Genomic DNA, 23,264 nt, shown 5'->3' on the forward strand with positions numbered 1-23,264 from the left:
TGTCTGAAGGAAAACACAAGCCCAGCCTTGCAGTTTGTGGGTGCTAAGGTTCTCCACGGGCAGAGCCTGAGTGCTGTGCACATCTAGGGTTGGACCAGAATGAAGCTGTCGCTCTGCAACTTCACCTGCTTCCCGCTGTCACAATAGAAGGCCACATGCCAGTCAAGCTTCCTTGTTCTTTCTTCTTCAGTGAATTTCCCATGAGTCCTCAGAAGGACCCAAGGGATAGGCCATACCAGTCACCTGCTCATGAACTCCACATATATGACTAGGGCCTGCTGGAGTCTGGCCCCTTGTGTATCTCTTCCCATTGACCATAGGACGTTTTGGCTCACTGGTTTTGTAGAGTGACCTATCAAATGACACCCAGTGTCTGGTAAGCAACTCAAAGTCGATGGTGGCTTGGGGTCCTGTCTTAGTTTTGCTTCCTGTTGCTATGACAGGACATCCAAGATGGTAATTTACAGAGCACAGAGGTGTGTTTGACTCGTAGTTCTAGAGGCTGGGGAGTATCAGGGTCTCAACACACGAACTTTTGGTGGGGGACACAATTAAACCACAGCCTGTTCAGGCTTTAACCCACACTGGAACTGGTGACAATCTGGGCTGGGGGCAGGGCGAGTTCTCAACAGGGGGGTCATGACATCACTGGACATCACTGCACCCCACAGCTCTGAAGCCAGGACTGAGACGTCTCCCCTGCCCACTGTCTATCAACCTGGTGGACTTTGCACACATGCACCCTTCATGGCCTGGCTGGCTCAGAAAAGACTGACCTGGGGGCACTGCTGCTAGGGCCAGGTGCAGATCTTCTGAATCTGTCCCCAGTAGGCAGCCTTCTGAGCGCTGAGGTCCAGACATGGTATATATGGCATTGGCGTCCAAAGAGCTACCATCATCAAGCACAGGGCCTCCTCCCTTGCTGAAAGAGAAGGAAGATTCAACCCGTGCTGCAAGTGATCATGGGATTTGTGTCACCACATCTCTGGGAATTTCCCAGGGCTCCTTTCTCTTGGGACTACTGGATCCTCTTACTTGTAAATCCACCAAAGTAAGAAACCAACCCCAGATGCCCCTTCCTGAAGCTACACAGCCCTTGAGTGAGACCCATTCTTTAAGAATCCAACTCAGTCCCAGAAAGTCCATGAAAGGCCCAAGGGGCAGGCTACAGGTGGCTCCTGGAGGTGAGGGGTACCCACTACAGAGTCAGCCTGTGACACAAGCTGCCAGGGTAGGAAGCCATAACGACCATTGCTTCTGTTCACCCCCTCTTTGGACCTATTCCTGCTTTGTGTCCTGACTTCTGTTGATGCCATCGCTGGGCTTTCCTTGGCCCTGGTTTCTGGCAGTATTTGTTGTCTACTGTGGGAGGGCCTGTGGCCAGGAAGGTGTATGTCATGGGTGTTGGGGGTATATTCCTCTCTCTGGGCCCTGTCATGGGTGTTAGGGGTATATTCCTCTTGCTGTGCCCTGTCATGGGTGTTAGGGGTATATTCCTCTCTCTGGGCCCTGTCATGGGTGTTAGGGGTATATTCCTCTCTCTGGGCCCTGTCATGGGTGTTAGGGGTATATTCCTCTCTCTGGGCCCTGTCATGGGTGTTAGGGGTATATTCCTCTCTCTGGGCCCTGTCATGGGTGTTAGGGGTATATTCCTCTCTCTGGGCCCTGTCATGGGTGTTAGGGGTATATTCCTCTCTCTGGGCCCTGTCATGGGTGTTAGGGGTATATTCCTCTCTCTGGGCCCTGTCATGGGTGTTAGGGGTATATTCCTCTTGCTGTGCCCTGTCATGGGTGATAGGGGTATATTCCTCTTGCTGTGCCCTGTCACGGGTGTTAGGGGTATATTCCTCTCTCTGGGCCCTGTCATGGGTGTTAGGGGTATATTCCTCTTGCTGTACCCTACCAGTCATTACTCGTGGCCACACCCCTCTCACACCCTTTGTCTACTGGCTATCTCTTTCTGGGCTCAGTACCCATTAATCACTTGCTCTCTGGCCTCCAGGGCCCCTACCCCCATGACTGAACTGAATACAGAGTAATCTTTTCTAGTCTTCCCATCTGGTGCTGTGTTTCCTTCACGGAACCATGGAGCACACTCTGGTTTCCACATTTGAGTGTGCTAACTGTACCACACAACACTGGCTTCTGGACTGCGATGCAGGGCTCAGAGGGCTCAGAAGCCACCCAGAACATGGAACCTGAGTTTGGGACAGAGCCACTGTGCTGCCCAGCCATGCAGGTCCTGGGCATGGCTGCTCTCCCACTTCTTCATGAGCTCTGGTCCTGCCCTGGTTCATCGGAATGGCAGTGGGGAACCGGGAGTCTCGGGTTCCCCTGCAGAGTGGAGGTGACCATGGTGTGATACCTACCTTGCAGAGTAAGTTCCATGCAGGGACAGCCCCTCAGCATTTCCTTCCCTTTCAGCCCTTAGATAAAGATGACCAGCAATGACAGCGCTCACATTGCCACTCTGAGTGTGTCCCTGTTAGTGTGTTTGCACACTTTACCTCTGCCTCCCACCTGTTCCGACCACTTCTGTAACGATGAATCACAGAGCAAGGGTGGCTAGCTTCCTGCTTGCTCAGCTTGTCACCTGCCATCACGGAACTGTCTAACTCAGGCCAGATCCTGAAGATTCAAGCTCTGAGACCAGCTGGGCTCAGGAGTGTTCTGACTGAGCCATTGGGCTGTGTGTCCCTGCTACAAGCCGTAACACTGTACAGTAATTGCTCAGCCATTTCTTCACGAGCGACTTATCAGAGCCAGGGGCTTCGGTAAAGGTTTTGAAACCAAGATTCAAGGAATTTTGGCGTTATTGCTGTGTGAATAAAGCGGCTGTCTTTTGCTGTAGATTTTCTCTGTAGCTAACTCCCTTTCTGCTACGTATTTGGGGACTAATTCCCACAGTTCAGAACTGTTTTCCCCTAGCTACATGTAAAAACAGTTTCCCACTGCCAGACTTTCATTCTCCTCTCCTAGGTAAACACAGAGATCTGCCTTGCTGAGATTATCTTCACCAGCAGACATTTGATCAGTGGTTGGGGTCCAGGAAAGGGCACTCCATTTAAGATAGTCACAGATATCCATGGACATAGAATTAGTGCCGGCCCAAGCTGCTGCTCTGCTTTTACCCCAGGACCAGAACGACTGATAACAGCATACGCCGGAACTGATGATTTAGAGGTCTGGGTCTCTTCTTCACTTAGAGCAAAAAGTCTAACTCCAGACCTAGGGTGTAGAAATTACAGCATCTGCTGTATGTGCTATTAGATTCAGGAGTCATAGCTGCCCCCTGACTGTTTACGTAGGTTGCCAGGTTACTCGGTGGGAGAAAAGAAGCGGCGCTCTGATTTACACAACCCATGCCCTATTAATAATTTTACTGAAAGTAGACCTTTTTAGCTCTTTCTAACCGCCTAAAAATGTAGTGTAGCACATTAACCTTCCCCTCTAGAATTTCCTGATGATTTAATTCCTTTCTTAACTAACTTCCTCTAATAAGGAATTCGCCAGACATGTGCTCTCATCACCCCCACCTTTGAACTGACAGCCATGGATCTGTGTGTATGTGTGAAAACTCTTATGTGACTTTTATGGGGCCAAAGAACCCCAGCTCTGGAACCTGTTAGGGCTGGGGAATTGCTGGTTTTACGGCTATATATGACTGGGAATGTTTGTAACAGGGAGAACAAGGAACAGAGAGGAATAAAGAAACATGGATAGACGGAACCTGTTGGGAGTGGACTTCTCAACCTCAGAATTTAGCCTCCCACATTTTAGCTTATTGTGGTGTCTTTCATTGGACCCTGGGAGGGATCCGTAGAAGGTGGACTTTTAGGAACTCCGTTACATCCCCAATGTCCTCCTGGCCTTTTCATGGTGGTTCCCACCTCCAACATCATTGTCAGCAAGGCATTCTTTTCCAGAAAGCCCCCTTGGTCCCTGTGACAACTCATTTTCACTGTCAACTTGACTGGATTTGGAATCACCTATGGGTGCATCTGTCTGTGAGGGCGTTTGTAGAAAGGTTTCACTGGGGAGGGAAGACCCACCTTGAAGGGTGTGGCACTATTGGGTCAGAGTGTGAGCTGAGCCAGCACTCACGGCCCTGCCTCCTGACTGCGGATGCAATGGAATCAGTGATCTCACAGTCCCGTTGCCATGCCCCCTGCCTCGACCCATCGACTGTGAGCCCAAATAAAACCCTTTCCCTAAGTTGCTTTTTCAATTTTTCTTTCTTTTCTTAAAGACAGCGTCTCATGTACTCTTGAAGCCGGGACTTCCCGCCTGCTAGGCACGCACTCTACCAACCAAGCCATGTATCCAGTCTCTGTCACGAATTTTGTCATTGCCAACAAGAAAAGTGACCAGCACCGTCCTTTAAGCAATAATAGCCATCAGAATGTATTCATTGAGCCCATTTTCTGCCGGGTTCTTTTGTAGGCACTGGCTTTTAATAGCAAGTGGGAGAGATGGGCCCCTCCCTGCAGAGGTCCTGGATTGATGGAAGGACAGCCATCAGACACCAGCCAATGTCACTGGCTAACCTAGCATGCTTGCTGGCCCAAGCCACCTGTGCTAGACAGGAATGTTGTGTCAGGCTTCCTAGAGGAGGAGACACCAAAGTTCATGTCGGGAATGAGCTTGAGCTGAGTGAAGAGCTAAGCAAAGCTTACAAGATGTGGAAAACAGGATGTGTGACGTTATGTGGGTGGGACGGACGGGTGGGAAGAGGATGCGAGGGTCAGGGAGATGTGGCAGGTAGGTTATGGGTGCAGGACTCTGGCTGGGACCAGAGGACTGGCTTTTATTTAGGAGACTTTGGCTGGGTGTAATGGCCTGTGGTGGTTTGAAAGAAAATGACCCCCAAAGGGAGTGGCACTATTAGGAGGTGTGGCTTTGTTGGAGTGGGTGTGGTCTTATTGGAGGGAGTGTGTCACTGTGCGAGTGGACTTTGAGGTCTCATATATACTCAAGCCACACCCAGTGTCTCAAAGACCACTTCCTGTTGTTACCTGCGAGTCAAGATGCAAGAACCCTCAGCTCCTTTTCCAGTACTGTGTCTGCCTGCATGCTGCCTTGCTTCCTATCAGAATGGTAAAGGACGGAACCTCTGAACTGGCTTGTAAGCCACCAATTCAATTAAATGTTTTCTTTATAAAAGTTGCCATGGTCATGGTGTCTCTTCACAGTAACAGACAACCTAAGACACGGCCCGTGCCTATAACGTAGGCTTGCAAGAAATGGGATGGAGCAGGCGAATCAGGAGTTCAAGGTCAACTTCAGCTTGATGAGTTTGAGGCCACACAGGGCTACATTAGACTGTCTCACAATCAAGAAATCAAGCAAGCAAGTAAGCAAGCAAGCTAGTTAGTGGACAGCCCCGGGGGCTGCTCAGTGGGTGGGTTGCACAGATGGAGCCAGAGGAGAAGGTTGGGCACTACTATTGAACAAAAGTGGTGGAGAGCTCACAGTTTGCTCTGGGGGCCCTAACCTCATTTTTCTGCTCAGACAGCCATTGTTTGGACACGGAGAGGCAGAGGCAGGGAGGGAAATAAGAGAGACTCCCCAAGACGCCCTGGAGTCTGGGAAGACTAGGCGCAGTGCAAGGGCTGGGGCTCTGACAATCTCTCCGCAGATTTAGGTTGCCTCACTCCCTAGCGGCTTGGAGAAGGAAGCTGCCTGCAGCCACCAGGGTGGCAGAGGAAGTGAGCGCAAGCCCTGCCTTCCACCTCCGGACCGGAACCTGTCTCTTGGGAACCTGGTCACCCTCTGAGCTAGTGGGCTTCACTTCCTGGTGTGAAAAGAAGTGGCTGGTGAGTGGATCTGGCCTTGGGCCTGGGGGATGCCTGAGCTACTAGAATCTTCTACCTGTTTACATGCCCGGGGACTAGCACTCACGGAGAAAGGCTGAGGTGCACTATGAATAGGAACCCAGAGCCCCATCTCAGCAGGGACCTGTTGGCAGAGAACCCCGAATCCTGCCGTGTTGCTGAGGCTGTCACCTCATTTTATAGAGGAGCTATGAGCCCTGTCTACGCAGAAGGGCCCTACTTACCTCTCTTGAAGCAGTTTTGTGGACCAGGGTCCTTCAGAGCTCTCCATTGCATGAGGGAAAGCTGAGCTCCCCACACCACGAAGAAACGGGTCAGGGAAGGGACTCACCTGGGACTGGCCAGCAGGTGCAGTTTCAGGTCTGTGTGTACTTCGCTGGACGCAGGGTCCAGCCCCTTCCTGTAAAGATGTCTCAGGCCAAAGAGGGAGCAGACTGGCCTGTAGTCACTCAGCCTGAGCCAGGAGGAGCTGGCTGGGGGCCAGGCTCCCCACTCTGACCCACCTCTCCTCTTCTTCAGTTCGTGAGGCTTGGGACTCATTCCCAGGGCCTCTGTCCTTTTGCTTCTGGCTCCAGGGTGGGGATCAGCTTCTCAAGGTCCCCAGACTGCAGTCAGTTTGAGGAAGGTGGCTCCCAGGCCCCATCAGTGCCTCCCTCTCCCTCCACACAACTCTGGGGCTCCATGTTTTAGCTCTTCCTGGTTTGACCCTGGACCTCAAACATCTGAGTGATCCTGGGAATATGGGGCAGATACAGAGACTGAATGAGGGACAGAAGAGGAGCGTCAAAGGTGGCCATGCCACAAGGGAAACTCTCAGAGAGGAAGTGGGCAGAAGAACTAGAAGTAGGTTAGGGAACCAGAAGGGGGCCATTAGCTTCTGAGTCTGATCCTCTCTGGTACCCATCACGAGGCTGGGGGTGGGAAGCAGGTCCAACACTGCCTATCACAAGGCTGGGGGTGGGAGCATTGCCTGTCTTGGGCTAACACTGCCCATCATGAGACTGGGGGTGCGAGACAGGCCTGAAACTGCCCATCACGAGATTGGGGATGGGGAACATTGCTTGTCTTGGGCCTGACACTGCCCATCATGAGGCTGGAGTAGAGGCATTGCTAGTCTCGAACCTGACACTGCCTATCACGAGGCTGGGAGTGGGGGGTATTTCTTGTCTTGGGCTTGACACTGCCCATCATGAGGCTGGGGTGGAGGCATTGCTGGTCTCGAACCTGACACTGCCCATCATGAAGCTGGGAATGAAGACATTGCTGGTGTCTGGCCTGACACTGCCTTTTGTGAGCTGGGATTGCTGGTGTCTGGCCTGACACTGCCCTTTCTGAGCTGAGATTGCTGGTCTCGGGCCTAACACTGCCTCTTGCGAGTTTGAGGGGTTGGGAAATGCTTTTTTTTCATAAGGAGCATGTAATCTGTGCTTCATGAGCAAAAGCCCCAAGAGACCACACCCCAAGTCGGGATGCCAAGCGCATCTGAGAAAGCCTCATTCAGAACTAGAGACCAGATGGGCCAGTCTCCCTCTGCAAGCCAAGCCAGCATAGAATGGGGAACAGGTCTGGGTGGCTTTGGCCTACGGCCTGGTCCACCCCATTCACAGCTGAGGGAGTCTGGTCTTGGATTCAGGGGCCCTGAAGGGATGGAGAGCCACTCTACCCCACTGGCGGGTGTTCATCTTGATATAGATTGACCCAGAGTTCTCCTCCCATACTTGTCTGAGACTCTGTGGGTGCTGGGTTTCCGTACTGGCTGCCGAGAGAGGGCTGGGCCTCCTGGCCAGGAGTGATGGGCAGGCTTCTGTGTGCCTGGCTGAAAAGGAACCCACTTCCTCACAAGGCATTTGCCCATGCCTTGCCCTCAGACTGTGTATTAATCACTCAATACTCCGACAAAAGGAACTTAAGGAAGGAGGGGCTTCTTTAGCTTGTAATTTGAAGGGATAGCCCCTCGTGTTGGGAAGTCATAGTAGTAGGGGCATGAGGCAGCTGGTCAAAATGTGTCTGGACGATGGAACAAATGGCGTCCAGTTCACTTTCTCCTCTCTCATTCAGCATAGGACCGGTGCATGGGATGGCGCTCTCCTTACACTGAGGGAATCTAGGTATGCCCAGAGCCTTGCTTATCTGTCAGGTGAGTCTAGATCCTGCCACGGTGACAATCACGATTCATCTATTAATCGTCAAAGCTTGGCACCATCTCCTGCAAGGCTTGGATTCAGATGTCTCCACACCAGACCCCTCCCCTCACCCTTGCTTGGCTCTTTGTATCTTGTCTGGTTGGAGTCGTGCCCCCATCCTCCCAGTCCAAATAAAAGAATGAGCACATGATGATTCTGGGTCTTGGGGACAGTGATGCACTCTGTCACCTGTCTCCTCCAGGGAAGGCAAGGGAGAAGATGGAGTCAGAGCCCCTTTACAACCTGCTGCAGCTCCCAAAGGAGGTGGATCCGCCCACAGAGGAGGAGCTCCCACGAGGTGCTGGTCCTGGAGGGACAAGGGTTGTTGAGTCAGGGGAGGGAGAGAGCGTGTGACCAGGTCACTAGGCCGAGCAGGCTGTACCTGGGGACTGCCCATGTGACCATCTGTCTGTCGGTCTGTCACCCGCCCTCTATTCATCTGTCCACTCCATAAACCGCCATCCTTCCTTTCATCCATTCACATGTTAACCTTCCCTCCTTCTCTCCATCCCTGCCTCCCTCCATCCCTCACTTGTTCTTCCTCCCTTCCCCTCCATATTTTCTCACTAATCCACTCATGTTATCAGTAGCTGACCCCAAGCCATGAGTGCCATGTCTTATTTGTTCTCCTGTAGGGGCTGGTGGGTACGCTCCAAGGTTTTGGGAGATCTAGCATCTAGGTGGGTCACACGGCAGGTGGGTCACAGGGCAGGTGGGTCACATGGCAGGTTATATTTTATGAGGTTGGGCAAGTCAGCCCCATGTGCTGACTCAGTGTCTTCATGTGCATGGAGGCCAGCTAACCTACAAAGCCCCTCTGGGCCTGATGCTTTGTGGGTTCTAAGAATTTAAAATACAGAGGAGACCTTGCTGACCAAAGCCTCATGGAAGGGAGTGACCAAGCCAGCGAGGGCATAGGGGACCTTGGTGCTACAGCCTGCCCAGAGCTACTTGGCAGCATAGGTGATGCCCACCTCAGTCTGACATGTCCTTTGCCCCTTTGGGCTATGCCTTCTACCTAGGCAGGTATAGGTAGGAGATGCTACATATCTACTTCATGACCTTCAGGGTAAGGGGTGACCTCTGAGTCTCTGTGTGTACCCCCAGTGCTCCTGAGGAAGTATGAGTGAGAGGTGGGGCTAGGGATCCCCCCAGGGCCTGGGGTCAGAGTCAGGGTCCTCATGCACGTCATACCCTCCTCTGCTTCCAGGAGGAAAGAAGAAATACCTGTCCCCCAGTTCCCGGAGGGACCCCAAGTTTGAAGAACTGCAGAAGGTACACCATCATGGCCAGCCCTGAGGTCTCTGGAGCCAGGCTTGGTAGCCCTGACTTATAGACACCACACCCCTGTGCACACCGCACCCCAACAATGCCTTCCTCTCTTCCAACAACACACCCCCTACTTTCCTCCTGAGACATCACCGAATCAGCTCCATGTTTCTACAACGCATTCGTGGAGGCAGTCTAGGCTTTGTAACCGAGTACCCATTGCCAGCTTTGCCATAACCCAATTCCACAGCCATACACCTGGTTTTAGGTATTTGCTACAGCGATGGCAACTCCCAGGTACCAAAACCCCACGTACCAGGATGACAGCCCCTCAGGGTTCAGGCAGGTATCTGGGAGATCTTGGGAGGAGCGTCTTTGGGAGCTCAGAGCAGACTCCACATGGCCGGGGAGATCAGGGAGAACCTTCTGGAAGAGGTTCCATGTGGCCAGGCCTTGAAGAGTTGGTGGGTAGAAGAACTCACTCTACCCTGAAATGACAGCCTGGCAACTCCTACCCCGTCAGCTGTCCCCTTGTGCCTGGCAGGTGCTGATGGAGTGGATCAATGCCACGCTCCTCCCGGAGCACATCGTGGTCCGCAGCCTGGAGGAGGACATGTTTGATGGACTCATTTTGCACCACCTGTTCCGTAAGCAGAGGCGCTGGCCCCACCTCATCCCCACCTGTGCTTCCTAAGCAGCTGCTCCTGGGGCTTTGGAGTCATGTGCACCCCCCACAACCCCTCAAGTGGCTTCCTGCCTCAGTCCCCACCACAGCTCCAGGAGAAGGGACCCTTCTATGATTTTCCAGATTGCAGAGCTGCAGAGGTGGAGACCCTGCCCACTCCCGGGCATGGCAGGACAGAGCTATGGTTCTACCTGGTGTCTAATGTCTGGACTGTGGCATATCCAGCATTTAGGAAGTGTCTGATAATTTCTTTTTTTGAGACAGGGTTTCTCTGTAGCTTTGGAGCCTGTCCTGGAACTTCCTCTGTAGACCAGGCCTAGAACTCACAGAGATCTGTCTGTCTCTGCCTTCTGAGTGCTGGGGTTAAAAGTGTGTGCCACCACCACCTGGCATGTCTGATAATTAAGAAGCTGGGATATCAACTGTCCCTGACCTCAGAGTGCTCTGTGCTGCTGGAAGGACCCAGGCTACCCTGAGTGGGGCATTCTAGAGACAGAGGCAGGGGTGGGTCTGCCTGGTGGGTCCCATTGTGCGTGGAAGTGATGTCCAACGTCAGGCCAAGTGCCTGCCTCTGGCTGGTGTCTGGTCTGCAGATGTCTTGTGCAATGAAGGGGGTCCTGGAAGTGGTAGGGTTCAGATATATATTCTCAGCGCCTCCTCAAGGCTCTACTCTGCAGAGCTTGGCATACAGGCTCCAGAGTGATCCTCCAGCCTCTGCTGAGGCTTCTGGGTACTTCTCAGAGAGCAGGCACTGTCAGCTTTCTGCACAGTTCCCTGCTGTGCCTCTCTCTGGCTATGGGTGAGACCAAGGCTCCCTAACACAGAACAATATGGCCAGGTCTCCATGCAGAAATCAGGGTGCTGCCCTGTGGGAATGGCATGGCCACAGCAGTGCAGAGACCAAGGTATGGGCAGAATGATCAAGGCGAGGTGGGCCAGAGGGATGGCGCAAAGGATTGTAACCAGCTCACATACATGCTCCATTTCCCATATGAATGGGGATCTTTGGATAATGGTTGAGGGTTCTGGGGTTGCCTAGGGCTCGGCATCAACTGTATATATCCCACAGATCCATATACCCCAACAGGATGGCATTATCCTTATGGCAGAGTCCCCATAGCAGCTGCTCAGTGCTTCCTGGTCCTTACTGCTCTTTTGCTTTAGAGAAGCTGGCAGCCCTCAAACTGGAAGTGGAGGAAATTTCTCTGACCTCAGCCAGCCAGAGGCGCAAGTTAGAGGTCATCTTGGAGGCCGCCAACCAGAGTCTGCAGGTTGAAGAGCAACAGGCCAAGTGGAGCGTGGAGAGTATGTGGGGCTGAGCCTGGCTGGTACCTGGGAGGGGAGGTGGGACTATCTGCGCTGGCTGCTCACTTGATGATCAGCACACTCATCAACCCAAGAACCTTCAGGGGAAGGGAAAGACACAGAGGCCTTAGGCAGCCCATAGTGTGAGCACAAGTTGGACACCAAGTCAGCTGTCTGGCCTACACACATGGCCCTGGTTGTACCGCTGCGGCTGGTACTGCCCAAGGAGAATGCCTTCCCAGCAACACAGCCACTGCCGAGTCTAAGAACACACCACACTTCTCAGCCTGGTCCAGTGGTACTCACAGTCCAGCTACATTAATTTTCCGCCTGTTAACAAAAGAGTGTGCTTTGTGTGCATGCTTCCCAGGATAGTTTGGTAAAGAGAGAGAGAGACAGAGAGAGACAGAGACAGACAGAGACAGACAGACACACACACGGAGTCAGAGAAACAGACAGAGACAGACAGAGAGATAGAGAGACAGAGAGCAATAGAGAGAGAGAGGAGAGACAGAGACAGGGAGAGAGATACTGACCTCAGTACTCTCTCTGCACAGGAAAGTTTTGAGGATGTCTCCAGGTTTTGATGGTCCCTCAGCTCTGACTTTGTCTTCTCCTTTTTAGCCATCTTCAACAAGGACCTGCTGGCCACCTTGCATCTCCTGGTGGCCCTGGCCAAACGCTTCCAGCCGGACTTACCCCTTCCAGACAATGTCCAGGTGGAAGTCATCCACATTGAGGTACTTGTGAAATGGCGCAGGTCATCTGAGCATGTTGCTCAATGCCACCGCATCTACAGGGGGTCATTGCCTGGGGAGTGACTCCAGCGGCCTATGAGGAACATCACATCAGGACAGCAGTCAGGGGCTGGGCTGGCAGGCACAAGGAAGGTAGGAGGGGGGCCCTGGCCAGTCAGTACTGCTCTCAGCAGCCAGCTCTGCCTAGCAGAGGCGGGGATGGGTATGCTGATGGGGAGGTCAGCTGGTGTCACCATATTTCCTGGGTCACAGGTAGCCATCTCTCCACGGCCATCTCCAGTATCATGTCTTTCATTTGTCTCCCATGACCACATCCTGTCTCCTCTTTGGAGAAACCTTTGCTCTCTGGCAGTGTTAGCTTGTGTTATATGGTGTGTGTGTGTGTTTGTACAAGCATGCATGCACGCGTGTGTGTACGCTCCTTCTACTTGCCCATTCCCACCTTTTCCAAGTCTTTGTTTAAAGTGCACTCACTATTCAGCAGTTACGTGACTTTCTCAAACTTACGTAAATCAGGTAAGGATGGTAAGATAACTTAGCAGGTAAAGGTGTTTGTTGTCAAGTCTGACAACCCGAGTTCAGTCCCTGAGACCCACATGGTAGAAACTTGTCTGTGACCTTCATATGTCCAATATGGTATGTGTATACTCCCACATACACATGTGTGCACACACACAAACACACTAAAAAATAGGAAAAAATCAGAAGTGACCATTTATTTGTGTTCATTCACAAAACACGTTCATTTACATACATACATACACACACACACACACACACACATACACACACACCCCACTAGGGTGTCTTTGGAATGAGGCATTTGTAGTACTATCTATCCTCACAGGTTCAATAATCACAGGGAAAGTGGACAAGGAAGCTGGCCCATGGTAGCATCCTGAGATGGGGGCCATGCAGAGTACACTAGGTTCTCTTACACGGCTTTGGCCCTGTGCGTTTGGTTCTGGGGTTCTCTGAGTGACACCATTTCTTCCCCTTTCTCTGCTGTAGAGCACTAAGACCGGCCTAAAATCTGACAAGCTGGTGGAGCAGCTCACAGGACGCCGGTGAGGGTGGGCCGGGCTTTGGCCAGGTGGGAGGTATAGGAGGTACTGGGCAGGGAGACCCTCTTTGTACCTGCTGCTTCTCAGCCCCCAGCAGGCTGCAGAGACCCCTATCCCCCCCCCCAGCCCAACATCCTCAGCCCCACAGTATCCAAGTGTCCTGAGATGTGTGCGTGCAGGACAAGGCTGTCAGCCTCTTAGCATTGCTCTCCGCAAGCAGGGTCTCTGCACCTCCCCTGCCTTGATTGCCCAGGAAAATGAGCCTATCTCCTCGCCACCTGCTGGCACCAAGCTTGTTAGATTAGGTGATGAAGGGAGCTGCAGACTTTTTGCTAACTCTTTGATTGCTTTCCTGCCTCCTGCAATTTCTCCTCCAGCTCACACAAGGACCAGCCTTCACGTAAGTAACTCAGTAACTGAAGGAAAAATTTTCCCTTCTGATGGGGTCAAAGCAACTGTGATGGAGGGGTTAACCGTTTCCTCTCTTGTCTCTTACTCTCCCGTGGTAGAATTTGTCCACGAATTTGTCCTTACTTCTGTCTGCCTGGCCTTTAGCTGGTTTTCTTAGCACTGTTCTCATGGGGAGAGACCCATAGTTCACACCATGAGGGAAGAAGGGTGCTGATGCTGAGTGCCGCTAACTCTGTCACTCATTAACACATAGTCTGTGCCTCAGTTCCCTCATCTGGAACCCGCTTCATTAGCTGGTGGGTGTGCTTAGCACATGGGGCACTCTCGGTGGTACGTGTGCAAACATGGCTGTTGCTAAGGTGACAAGCAGTTCACTAGTCAGTGTGCTCACCTCCTGTTACTTCTTTCACTTACCTGTTCCATAGTGGGATGAGCCAACCATTCACCAATTTATTCCCTCTTGCAGTTGTCCGTCTGTCTACCCACCCACTCATCTTTCTATCATGCATCCATCCATGCATCCATCCACCCATATACCTTTTAAATCATCCATCCACCAATCTATTATATATCCATTCATCTATCGCATCCATCCATCCATCCATTGAGCATCCACTGTCCATCTATCCATTTATACACCTATACAATATTCATCCATCCCTCCATTGTCCATCCATCCAGTTATGCATCTACTTAACCATCCATCTATCTAGCCATTCATCCATTCATCTATCTATACATACAGACATCTGGCTATTTATCTATCCAACCATTTACCCATCCATTCTTTCATAAATACACATATATCCACCCATCACACACACAAACATCCCTCATATATATATGTATATATATATATCCATCTGTCATTCATACACACACTCACACACATCCATTTATCCATTCACCCATCTGTACAAAGCCAGTCAGATATATATTTACCCAATCATCCCCCACCTACCACCCACTTATCCCCCCTGAAGTTACCAAGAGATGCATGTCCACCCCCCATTTTGATCTCTAAAATGCCTAAGTGACATCATTCACCAGGTGTTTGAGATGAGGAAATCAAGGTGCTGAGAGGGAAGCCCCCCTGTTTCCCTCTCAGCCAGGGAGCCATATGTCCCAGACCCGGGCCTGTTTCATTCAGGAACCCGAAGATCAAGCTCTAGCTCCCGTGGGACTGTTTTTTTTTTTTTTTCTGAGAAACTTTTGCATGAAAATGTTCTGTTTGGCGCAAAGATAACAGCATCGTAACGAGCTGTTTATCGCTCTGGTCTGCAGAGGACGCCTTTGATGAATTATTTAAATTGGCTCCAGAGAAAGTGCATGCCGTCAAAGAGGTAGGGGAGATCAAGGCTTCCCACGCCCACCACCCACCTGCCTGTGTCTCGGGGTGATGGGGAGGACTCTGGTCTCACTCCACGTTAGTTGGGTACTGGGTAATAGAAGGGAAGGCTTTCTGTCACCCCCAGCTGGAAGGTGGCATGAGGGTCCCTGAGTGGTCTTGAGGTCCTTGCTCCTCTGTCTTAGGCCATCGTGAGCTTTGTCAACGAGAAGTTGGAGCGCCTGGGCCTATCTGTGCAGAGTCTGGACACCCAGGTAGGGACACTTCTGGGGTCCCCATGCAAGGACGAGAGCTCCTGGGCACCAGAAACTTACCGTGTGACTAGAAGCGAGGCGTCACCTTCAGAGATCTCAGGGCCCTCTCTAATAGGGTGTGCTGCTGACAGGCAGTATTGCCATAGGGAGCCAGCTCCTGGGGCCCCTGGGCAGGGCGCCTGTGGGAAGCTGTGAAGGCTGGGCCATCTCTACTGCTGGCTTTGTTCTTACTCATGTATCAGAATGACTCCTAGGGCGTGGGATACTCTAGGGCGTGCTAAAGCCAGAGTGAGGGTGCTCCCCTGTGATCATGTTTATTCGGATGTAGCATGATGGGTCCTTTTCTGAGTGGTTGGAGAAACAGACTCGGCACTATCTTCAGTGTGGGCTCCATCCTGAGTCCCCAGGGCTTAGCCCTGGACTAAACTAGGGTCCTAGGACACAAACTCAATTACTCTAAGGTGGGAGCAGAAGCCTGCAGATCCAAAGTGCCTCACCTAACCATGCCTTCCACCGAGAGTCTGTCTCTCTAGTGTGCCAACAACACAAGGGGACAGGAATGCAGAGATCAGACACTGCCTGGGCCCTACCGGGTGGTGATGGAGTCTGGTGAACATTGGGCAGGCTTCCATAGACTGTGGGTATCAGCAATGTCTCAAGACTTATGCAAAACCGGGTCACGGCTGCTGTCTTCTCAGGGACAAGTGGGTGGTTGTTCTCTAGGGTGGGCCAGGCCACATATTCCTGAATTTGGGGCCAAACAGGAAAGTTCTTCGTACCTGTTTGGCCTGGAGCAAAGTTCTCTCAGCCATCATCTCTGCAATACCCCCCACCCCATGTGAGAACTGATGAAAACCCCATTCAATCGATGAGACTTTTAAGACACAGAGAGGTTAGGTAACTTATCTAAGGCCACACAGTGATTAAGGGGTGGTCCTAGGTTTTGGACCAAGGCAGCCAGGGCTCAAGTATATTCTCATAGCCACTGCGCATGGTGGGTGGTCATGTGAGCGCTGTGGCAACATAGTAAGGTGGAAACACAGACTTAAGGGCCACATGCATGTGTTTCCTTCCTGTGCCTGCACTTTGTGTCCCTGGACTCTGAGGACACTTCCATATGGCTTGGGTGAATTATGGACTTCTCGGAACCTTAGGGTCCTTGCTTTATAAAAGGGGAGCAAATCCACCTCTTGGAATCATGAGTCAGGGAGCATTGCTATTTAGTGTCATTTAGTATCTGTCGCTTGACTCATTGTTGCTACCCCTCCCCCACCAAGGAACACACTCATCTCTGACTGCATTTTCTCTGGGAGACATAGGCTGGGATCCCTGGTTTACTCACTTTCCTCATGCTTCCCTCCTTCAGTCAGGCGGGAGTGGGTGAGCAAAGGTGACATCTAGACGTGTCGGGATGTAGAGATAGACTCAGAGTTAGGTTTTCCCAGCTACGTTTTGAGGACAGCAGTAGTGAAGCTTCCGCGCCCAAACTAATAGCATCCGAACAGACTTAATGGGGGGAAATTCCATTAAAGCCAGAGCGGCGCCTCTCTGCAGCATCCCATCCTGGGCTTTGTATCTTTCAGGAGATTCAGAAGGATTACATTAGCATATGGCATGCTCACGGCAGCGTTATCTCAGCCCATGCAGACAGAACAGAGAGAAATATTAATGGGCCCGTGTGCCCCTCTCTGCCTAGCCTGATGGGGGAATTTTATACAAACTCTGTTTGCACACAGCTCTCTGTAGCTCATGGAATAACTTGTCATTTAAAAGTGGATGTGATGGGGGCGGCTCAGCTGGCGAAGCACTTCCCTGGCAGGTCAGAATCTGGGGTGTGGTGGCACACATTTCTGTTTTCATAGGTGTAAGCGCTTGCCTGCAGCTGTGTATGCACAACACATGTGTGTTTGATTACTGCAGAGGCCAGAAGAAGGTGTGGGACTCGCTGGGGTTGGAGTTACAGATGGTTGTGAGCTGCTGTGTGGGTGCTGGGAGCCAAAGCCTGGTTCTGTGTAAGAGCAGAGAGTGGTCTTGACTGCCATGTCCCCAGGCCCTGGCACACATAGTTAAACCCAGTACTGGGGAGGCAGTGACAGGTGGATCCCTGGGGCTTGCTGGCCAGCTATCCTACTTACTTGGTGAGTTCCAGGCCAGTGAGAGATTGTCTCCTCCCTCTCCCAAATAGGTAGACTGTTCCTAAGCAATAATAAATGTCCTAGGTTGTCCTTAGGCATCTATAGGCACATACATATATGTGCATGGGTATTCACACATATGCACATCCCTGCACATACATGAACACACACACACAGAGAGAACATGAGACTATTCCATAGTAAGTTTACAAACAGCTCTTTTAATTGAATATATTCTAAGAGTCAGACAAAACTGCTTCATGCTGCTATTGACAACCCCATGCAGCTGGGAATGGCATCCCCACTTCTCAGAAGAGATGTGAGGCTCAGAGAGGTGGTGCAACTTCTTTCAGCTCACACAGCATGTAAACGGCAGCATGGAACTCTGCGAGGTCAGCCTCTGCCGCACGGGAGCCCTGGTTCCTTTCTTTAGGGTGTTAGTTCCCTTCATGTCACTGTGAAAAAACGCCTGGAATGAAGAGAGGAAGGGTTCATTTTGCTCACAGGTTTGGGCTTAGTCTCTTTGCTTGACTCCACGTGCTGGGGCAGAATATGATGGGGACAGGAGTATCCGGTAGAGGACAGCTGTATACATCATGGTGAGAATCCAGTAGGAAGGAGCCAGGGACCCGCCCCCAGTAATCGATTTCCTATAGCTAGGCCCCACCCGACAGAGTGTCCAGCTGGGAACCAGGTGTTCATAGCGTGCCGTGGGGATGGCTAGGACTGACATACAACACCCATAGTTTGCAGATGGCGTCATCCTCCTGCTGCTGATCGGACAGCTGGAAGGCTTCTTCTTGCATCTGAAAGAATTCTATCTCACTCCCAGCTCTCCCACGGAAATGGTAAGCTGCCAAGGTCTCTCTCCATGGCTTTTTCGGGGTGGTGGTGGACAGATTTACGGCATTGGCCTGACAGTCTTTACTCAATTGCAAGCCATGAGGAAGGTGGAAGAGAAGTTCGTTCGTACGCCCGTTTACCCATCCATCTTCTCACCCATTCATCCACCTATCCGCCCACCAATTAATGTACCCATCCCCGAATCCAACACCTATGTGCCTGTTTATCCACCATCCATCCATCCATCCATCCATCCATCCATCCATCCATCCATCTACTCTTCCACCCACTCATCAATTGACACCATCCACCTACCTATCCACCCATCTCCTCATCCAATGCCTGCATACCTATTTATCCATTCACCCTGGCACCCTTCTTAGGAGCAGGGTGAGCCAATGGGAGGCTCACAGTGTGGGACAAACCCGCATCCATCAAGTGAGACTTCAGGAATGAATTGTGAGAAGAGTCTTTGGAGGGAGGTAGAACCCAGGCTCAGCAATGTGGACCAATGTCCACGTCATTCCGCAACCAGGCTTTTTGGGACCCAAGGCCTGTGCTTGCTACTACACATGCTCCAAACCAGGCCAGGATAGCGGGCAGAGGTCTAGCATTCATGGTCCCACCATTAGATCCTATTTAAAGGAATAGATGCAAAAGCAGGGCATTAGCTCAGAGCCCAAGAGGGGAGTTCAGGGTTTGTAGAAGAGACTCAGTGCGGGAACATGGCTGATGATGCTCACAGGTTCTTAGCTGGAAGCCGCAGCCCCAGGTGATTCTCTTATGGAGCGACCTCCCAGCGCTGCAGTTTCATTCTCAGGTGGTCATGATTGCAGCATGGATGCACAGGCACCACCGCTCATTTCTAGAGAGAGAGAGAGAAAAAAAAGATGGGGGTAGGGTGGCGGGGAGAGGTGATCATTTGCTTGGCAGAAATCAAAGCACCAGAAAGAACAAGGAAGCTCTGACTTCCTCCCACATTCAATTATCTCTCAGGAAGATGGGTCCCGGCCTTTCTTGGTTCTGTAGAGCACGGAGCTTTCTCTTCATCATCTCAAAGGGCTCAGAAGCAAAGGACAGGCTAGGGAGAGTTAAGCGTGCCTTTCGGGAGCCTGACCAGATCGTTGGTTCACGTGCTTCATGGAGGAAGGATGCTAAGGGCAGGCTGGTGTTCTGAGTCACGCATACACGCCCTCCAGCATGGACTCCCTCAGAGCAGGTGCCGTCCCCATTCTGGGCCTTGCGTATGGCAGGCTCACAGTTGATGGGCAACAAATCTTTTTAAAAATATGAGAGTGATGGGCCGGCCAGATGACTCAGTGGCTAAGTGAGCTTGCTGCCAAGCCTGATGACCCAAGCTTGATCCCCAGAACCCACGTGGTGGAAGGAGAGAACTTGACTCCTGCAAGCTGTCCTCTGATCCCCACGCGCATGCTGTGGCACACACTCTCCCCCATCAGCTGATAAATGTAAAAATAAGATAAGGGCGGTTACAGGCCAGGGCAACCGCACAGGCGTCCGATATTCCCGGCACAGTCAGCTCTCAACCCCAGGACGTCAGAGCCTGCTTTGGAACTCGAGTTGAAATAAATGAGGGAAACGGGGTAGCTGCTTAGCTCAGGGCCCAAGAGAGGAGGGGCCAGTGGAAGAAACTGGAGTGGAGGCGTCCTCATGGTTGGTACATGCTTGCAACCCCAACTGTTGGAGGGGCTGGGGCAAAAGGATCACGAGTTTGAGGCCAGCCTGGGCTACAGAGTGAAAACAAAGCCAGCCTGGACAGTTTAGTGAGACCCTATCTCAAAATAAGAAGTAGATCTGGGCCTGGAGATATGGCTCAGTGGTAGAGCATGCGTGGGAGGACCTGAAGCCAATACCTAAGAGTATATGAACAAAGCAGTCCCCAAAACTGTCCACATGAGGTGCTGTGGCAAATGGAGTCTGTGGTCAGTTAACTCAGGGAAAAATATAAATACCCTGGAAGTTTGACCTACACTGGTGTGTTCAAGGCTCCTAGAGGTCCTACAGTGAAGGACCCAGTAGTTTCCAAAACCATCTGGCCACAGTTGCTTCTTCCTTGACATCCCGAGCCTTTCTGGGGAGAGGCCGTCTTGTCAAGGGCATTCAAGCTGGGGCTTGGAGATGCAGAGCAAGGAGTTGGAGTTCCTCTTTCTAATATTTCCTTCCTGGGTAGCCGGCAAGCAGCACTTTCGATAAGAATGTGTCAGCAATGGGGAGTCCCCCTTCCCAGGATGTTCGTGGGGAGAGACTTGGGAACACAGAGGCAGGCCTGAGCCGTGTGCTTTGGTCTGTGTTTGCTCAGACTTCTTAATCTTGGTCTGGACCATGCTGAGGGTCACTAGCCCTGTGGAGCTGTGAGTCAATGACCCATCGTCCCAGTGTTCTGGTTTTGCATGGCCCTACGCCTCCGATGGCCTGCCAAGCAAAAAAAGATTGCTTACCACCTTCTAAGGGGGCTCTAGCACCTACAAGCCCTGGCTTTCATCTGAGACAAAGTCCCCTCGCTTGACAGACTCCCATGCTGAGTGTCACCTCCACCAGAACACACACCCACCCCCCGCCCCATGGATTCTCCTCAGTGAAGGTCTTTCCCACTAGCAATGTCTGCTTAATCACGCAAGTCCAGCACGTGGCATCTGCTGAGGGCTGTGTGCTGATGAGGGCCACTCTGTGAGGGGGCGGGCTCCCCACTTACAGGGCATGGAAGGAGATGCTGGGTGTCCCCTGACTGCTGTTGTGGTCCAGGGATTCAAACCTTGGATGGGCAATGACAGATGCCATTGGTGACAGCATGGGCTTGGTACCCGGACCTAGGGTCTCATCGGCTGACATCGGTTGCCTTTATCATCGCAGCTGCACAATGTCACTCTAGCCCTGGAGCTGCTGAAGGATGAAGGTCTGCTTAGCCACCCTGTCAACCCTGAAGGTGAGCCTGGCTGCCCGTTGCCTGGATGACCAGCCTTGAATGTGACTGAGAGCAGCTGTGACAGTGGAGGGACAAGCATTGATCGTGGGGTACCCTTGCTTGCTGGTCCATAAAGAGATACTGACTGTGGGGTTTCCTAGGAGGGGTGCTGTGGCAGGGACTGAAGTCCCTGGGAATGAGTGTGCAGAGCAGTCAGACATCAGTCATCGCTGGGGAGGGAACACGGATGCAGGGAAAGCTCAGACAAAAAAAGGGACCCTCCTCCATCCTCAGGGACAAATGGTCCTCCCTGGCCTGGCCTGACAGGCTGCCTTGCTTCCTCTGCCCACAGATATTGTGAACAAGGATGCCAAGAGCACACTGAGGATACTCTACAGCCTATTCCAGAAGCATGGACTGAGGGCAGAGGGCAACAGGGCTCCCTATGGGACCCCAAACTAGTCACCTCTGCCTCCCCAAGCCATGTCTCCTGGAGGAGCCAGAAGTCCCAGCTCCTCCCATCCCAGCCTTGGTACTGTGGTTTAGTGACGCGCTTCCCTTCCACACCTGTCCTGCTTACATGTACACCTGGGCTGATACCTTTGACCCCACCGGATGGGGATCTGTTCTGAGCTTTGCTCGATGTGTTTTTGACAGTTGTATGAATTGAATTTCTGTTGAGGAGGGCACTCTGGGTGCCTGTGGAGTTCTGGATGAGCCTTTAACTGTGGTGGAAAGACTTTGGTTCCCAGGCTAGGCCAGCCCTCGACAGCTCCCAGTGTGTCTACTAAGGCTATACCTGGACAGTTAGTGGCTGCCCAGTCTCCCACAAAGCTGACTTTCCCCAGCCAGAGGCTCAGTGCACTCTGTCCCTGGCTGTCTACCTCCCACCTGGCCCAGGGTCGGCACCCAAAGACCAGAGCCCTATGAGGGGGAAGTGAATTCAGTTTCTTGTCAAAAGACCTTGACCAGACTATCCCAGCAGTTGCAATCCTGAGCTCTGCCCCGAGCCCCAGGAAAGAGAGCCTGTAGATGTCCCTGGTCATCTTTGGGGAGCCATGGGCATTCTGTCCTATGAGACTTCATGTCTCCTGCAGAGAGAAACAGCTTCAGGAACTGAGCTGGGTCCATTTGGGCTGGAGGAGAAGCTATTGGGGGGAGATGTAGTGCATGGGGTGCAGAATTGCAAACACATAGGGGTGCAGGGATGTGGGGAGGCCAGCCTAGCTGTCACTCTCTGGACTTTCCCTGCCTGCCCACCTCCAGGTCTTCTAGGTTTGGGGTGGTATAGTGGAACCGTTTTACTTTTCGGGGACTTTGGAGCAGAGTCCGCACAGGACAGGACACCCTCCCAGGACAGTGGGTGGAGCTAGGAGGGACCTGCGGCACTGATTTTTGGTGTGAGCGGTCTAGAGGTTCTTCCCTCCACCCAGCCCCTGTCCCCTTGCCTGCTCTAACAGTGATGTGATGGTTCCATCAGATGTCTCCTCTGTCTTACTATCTCTGTGACATGGCCCTCTCCCATGGCAGAGGCATCATCACAGTAGCTGGTGCCTAGCTGCCTCTACCTCAGGTATCCCCTCCACGAAGGCCTTCCTCTATGCCCCATTTGTTCTCTCTGGAGCATCCTGAGCCATGGTGGCCAGAGTCCACCCTCACCTCCTGGGCTCTTGATTCCCTTTCTCCTTCTTCATTGTCTGCTTGCCCATCTGGCCCCTCCAGGTCCTCACTTCCACATCCCCATGTCCTGTCTAATAGCAAATTTAAATCATAATGATAGGGCTTGAGAGATGGCTCAGAGGTTAAGAGCACTGGCTATTCTTCCAGAGGTCCTGACTTCAATTCTCAGCAACCACATGGTGGCTCACAACCATCTGTAATGAGATCTGGCGCCCTCTTATGACCTGCAGGCATACATGCAGACAGAACACTGTATACATAATAAATAAATAAAAGATTTTTTAAAAAAATAAAAAAATCATAATGATAATAATCCCTTTCACTTCCCCAGGACTGACATGATTGATTCATACAGTAATTGTCGGTTTTATTCTGTAAGATACTGAGAAACAGTTTTTAAGAAGTAAATATACTGTTTTCATTCCCACTGCAATGCCCAAGAGTTCTGGTTACTCTGCATCTTGCCAGCACTTAACACTGTCTTTTCAGTGTTAGCCATTCTGAAGGGTGTGTGGTAGCATCTCACCGTGTGATTTTACACATCCTTCCTCTAATGACTGCCAGTTTTGAGA

General features: G+C 51.9%; 1 protein-coding gene across 2 annotated transcripts; it reads left to right on the plus strand.

Annotated features, from left to right (window-relative positions):
• The first annotated feature begins 5,660 nt into the window (after nucleotides 1–5,660).
• Parvg (parvin gamma) lies at nucleotides 5,661–22,975 on the plus strand. 2 transcript variants are annotated; one of them, XM_075960209.1, is made up of 14 exons: nucleotides 5,661–5,816; nucleotides 7,893–7,971; nucleotides 8,220–8,315; nucleotides 9,228–9,292; nucleotides 9,831–9,933; nucleotides 11,136–11,276; nucleotides 11,901–12,016; nucleotides 13,046–13,101; nucleotides 13,476–13,498; nucleotides 14,794–14,852; nucleotides 15,043–15,111; nucleotides 17,993–18,094; nucleotides 20,961–21,033; nucleotides 21,365–22,975. In XM_075960209.1, exons 3-14 carry the CDS (start codon nucleotides 8,237–8,239, stop codon nucleotides 21,472–21,474), a joined length of 996 nt encoding a protein of 331 aa, XP_075816324.1. In that variant the 5' UTR covers nucleotides 5,661–5,816; nucleotides 7,893–7,971; nucleotides 8,220–8,236; the 3' UTR covers nucleotides 21,475–22,975. The 2 variants fall into 2 exon arrangements, with proteins under 2 accessions (XP_075816324.1, XP_075816323.1); XM_075960208.1 differs by having other exon boundaries at nucleotides 5,781–5,816; nucleotides 7,893–7,942; nucleotides 21,365–21,580.
• The last annotated feature ends 289 nt before the right edge of the window (nucleotides 22,976–23,264 follow it).

Source organism: Microtus pennsylvanicus, chromosome 2, assembly GCF_037038515.1.
Source record: "Microtus pennsylvanicus isolate mMicPen1 chromosome 2, mMicPen1.hap1, whole genome shotgun sequence".
Classification (NCBI taxonomy): domain Eukaryota; kingdom Metazoa; phylum Chordata; class Mammalia; order Rodentia; family Cricetidae; genus Microtus; species Microtus pennsylvanicus.

What these genes read in the sequence shown, in the direction of transcription:
- Parvg (XM_075960209.1), top strand. Translation starts at nt 8,237, where the DNA reads ATGGAGTCAGAGCCCCTTTACAACCTGCTGCAGCTCCCAAAGGAGGTG. An exon ending in TGGAAGTCATCCACATTGAG is followed by an intron (nt 12,017 to 13,045) that starts GTACTTGTGAAA and finishes TCTCTGCTGTAG; the next exon opens with AGCACTAAGACCGGCCTAAA. An exon ending in TGCAGAGTCTGGACACCCAG is followed by an intron (nt 15,112 to 17,992) that starts GTAGGGACACTT and finishes CAACACCCATAG; the next exon opens with TTTGCAGATGGCGTCATCCT.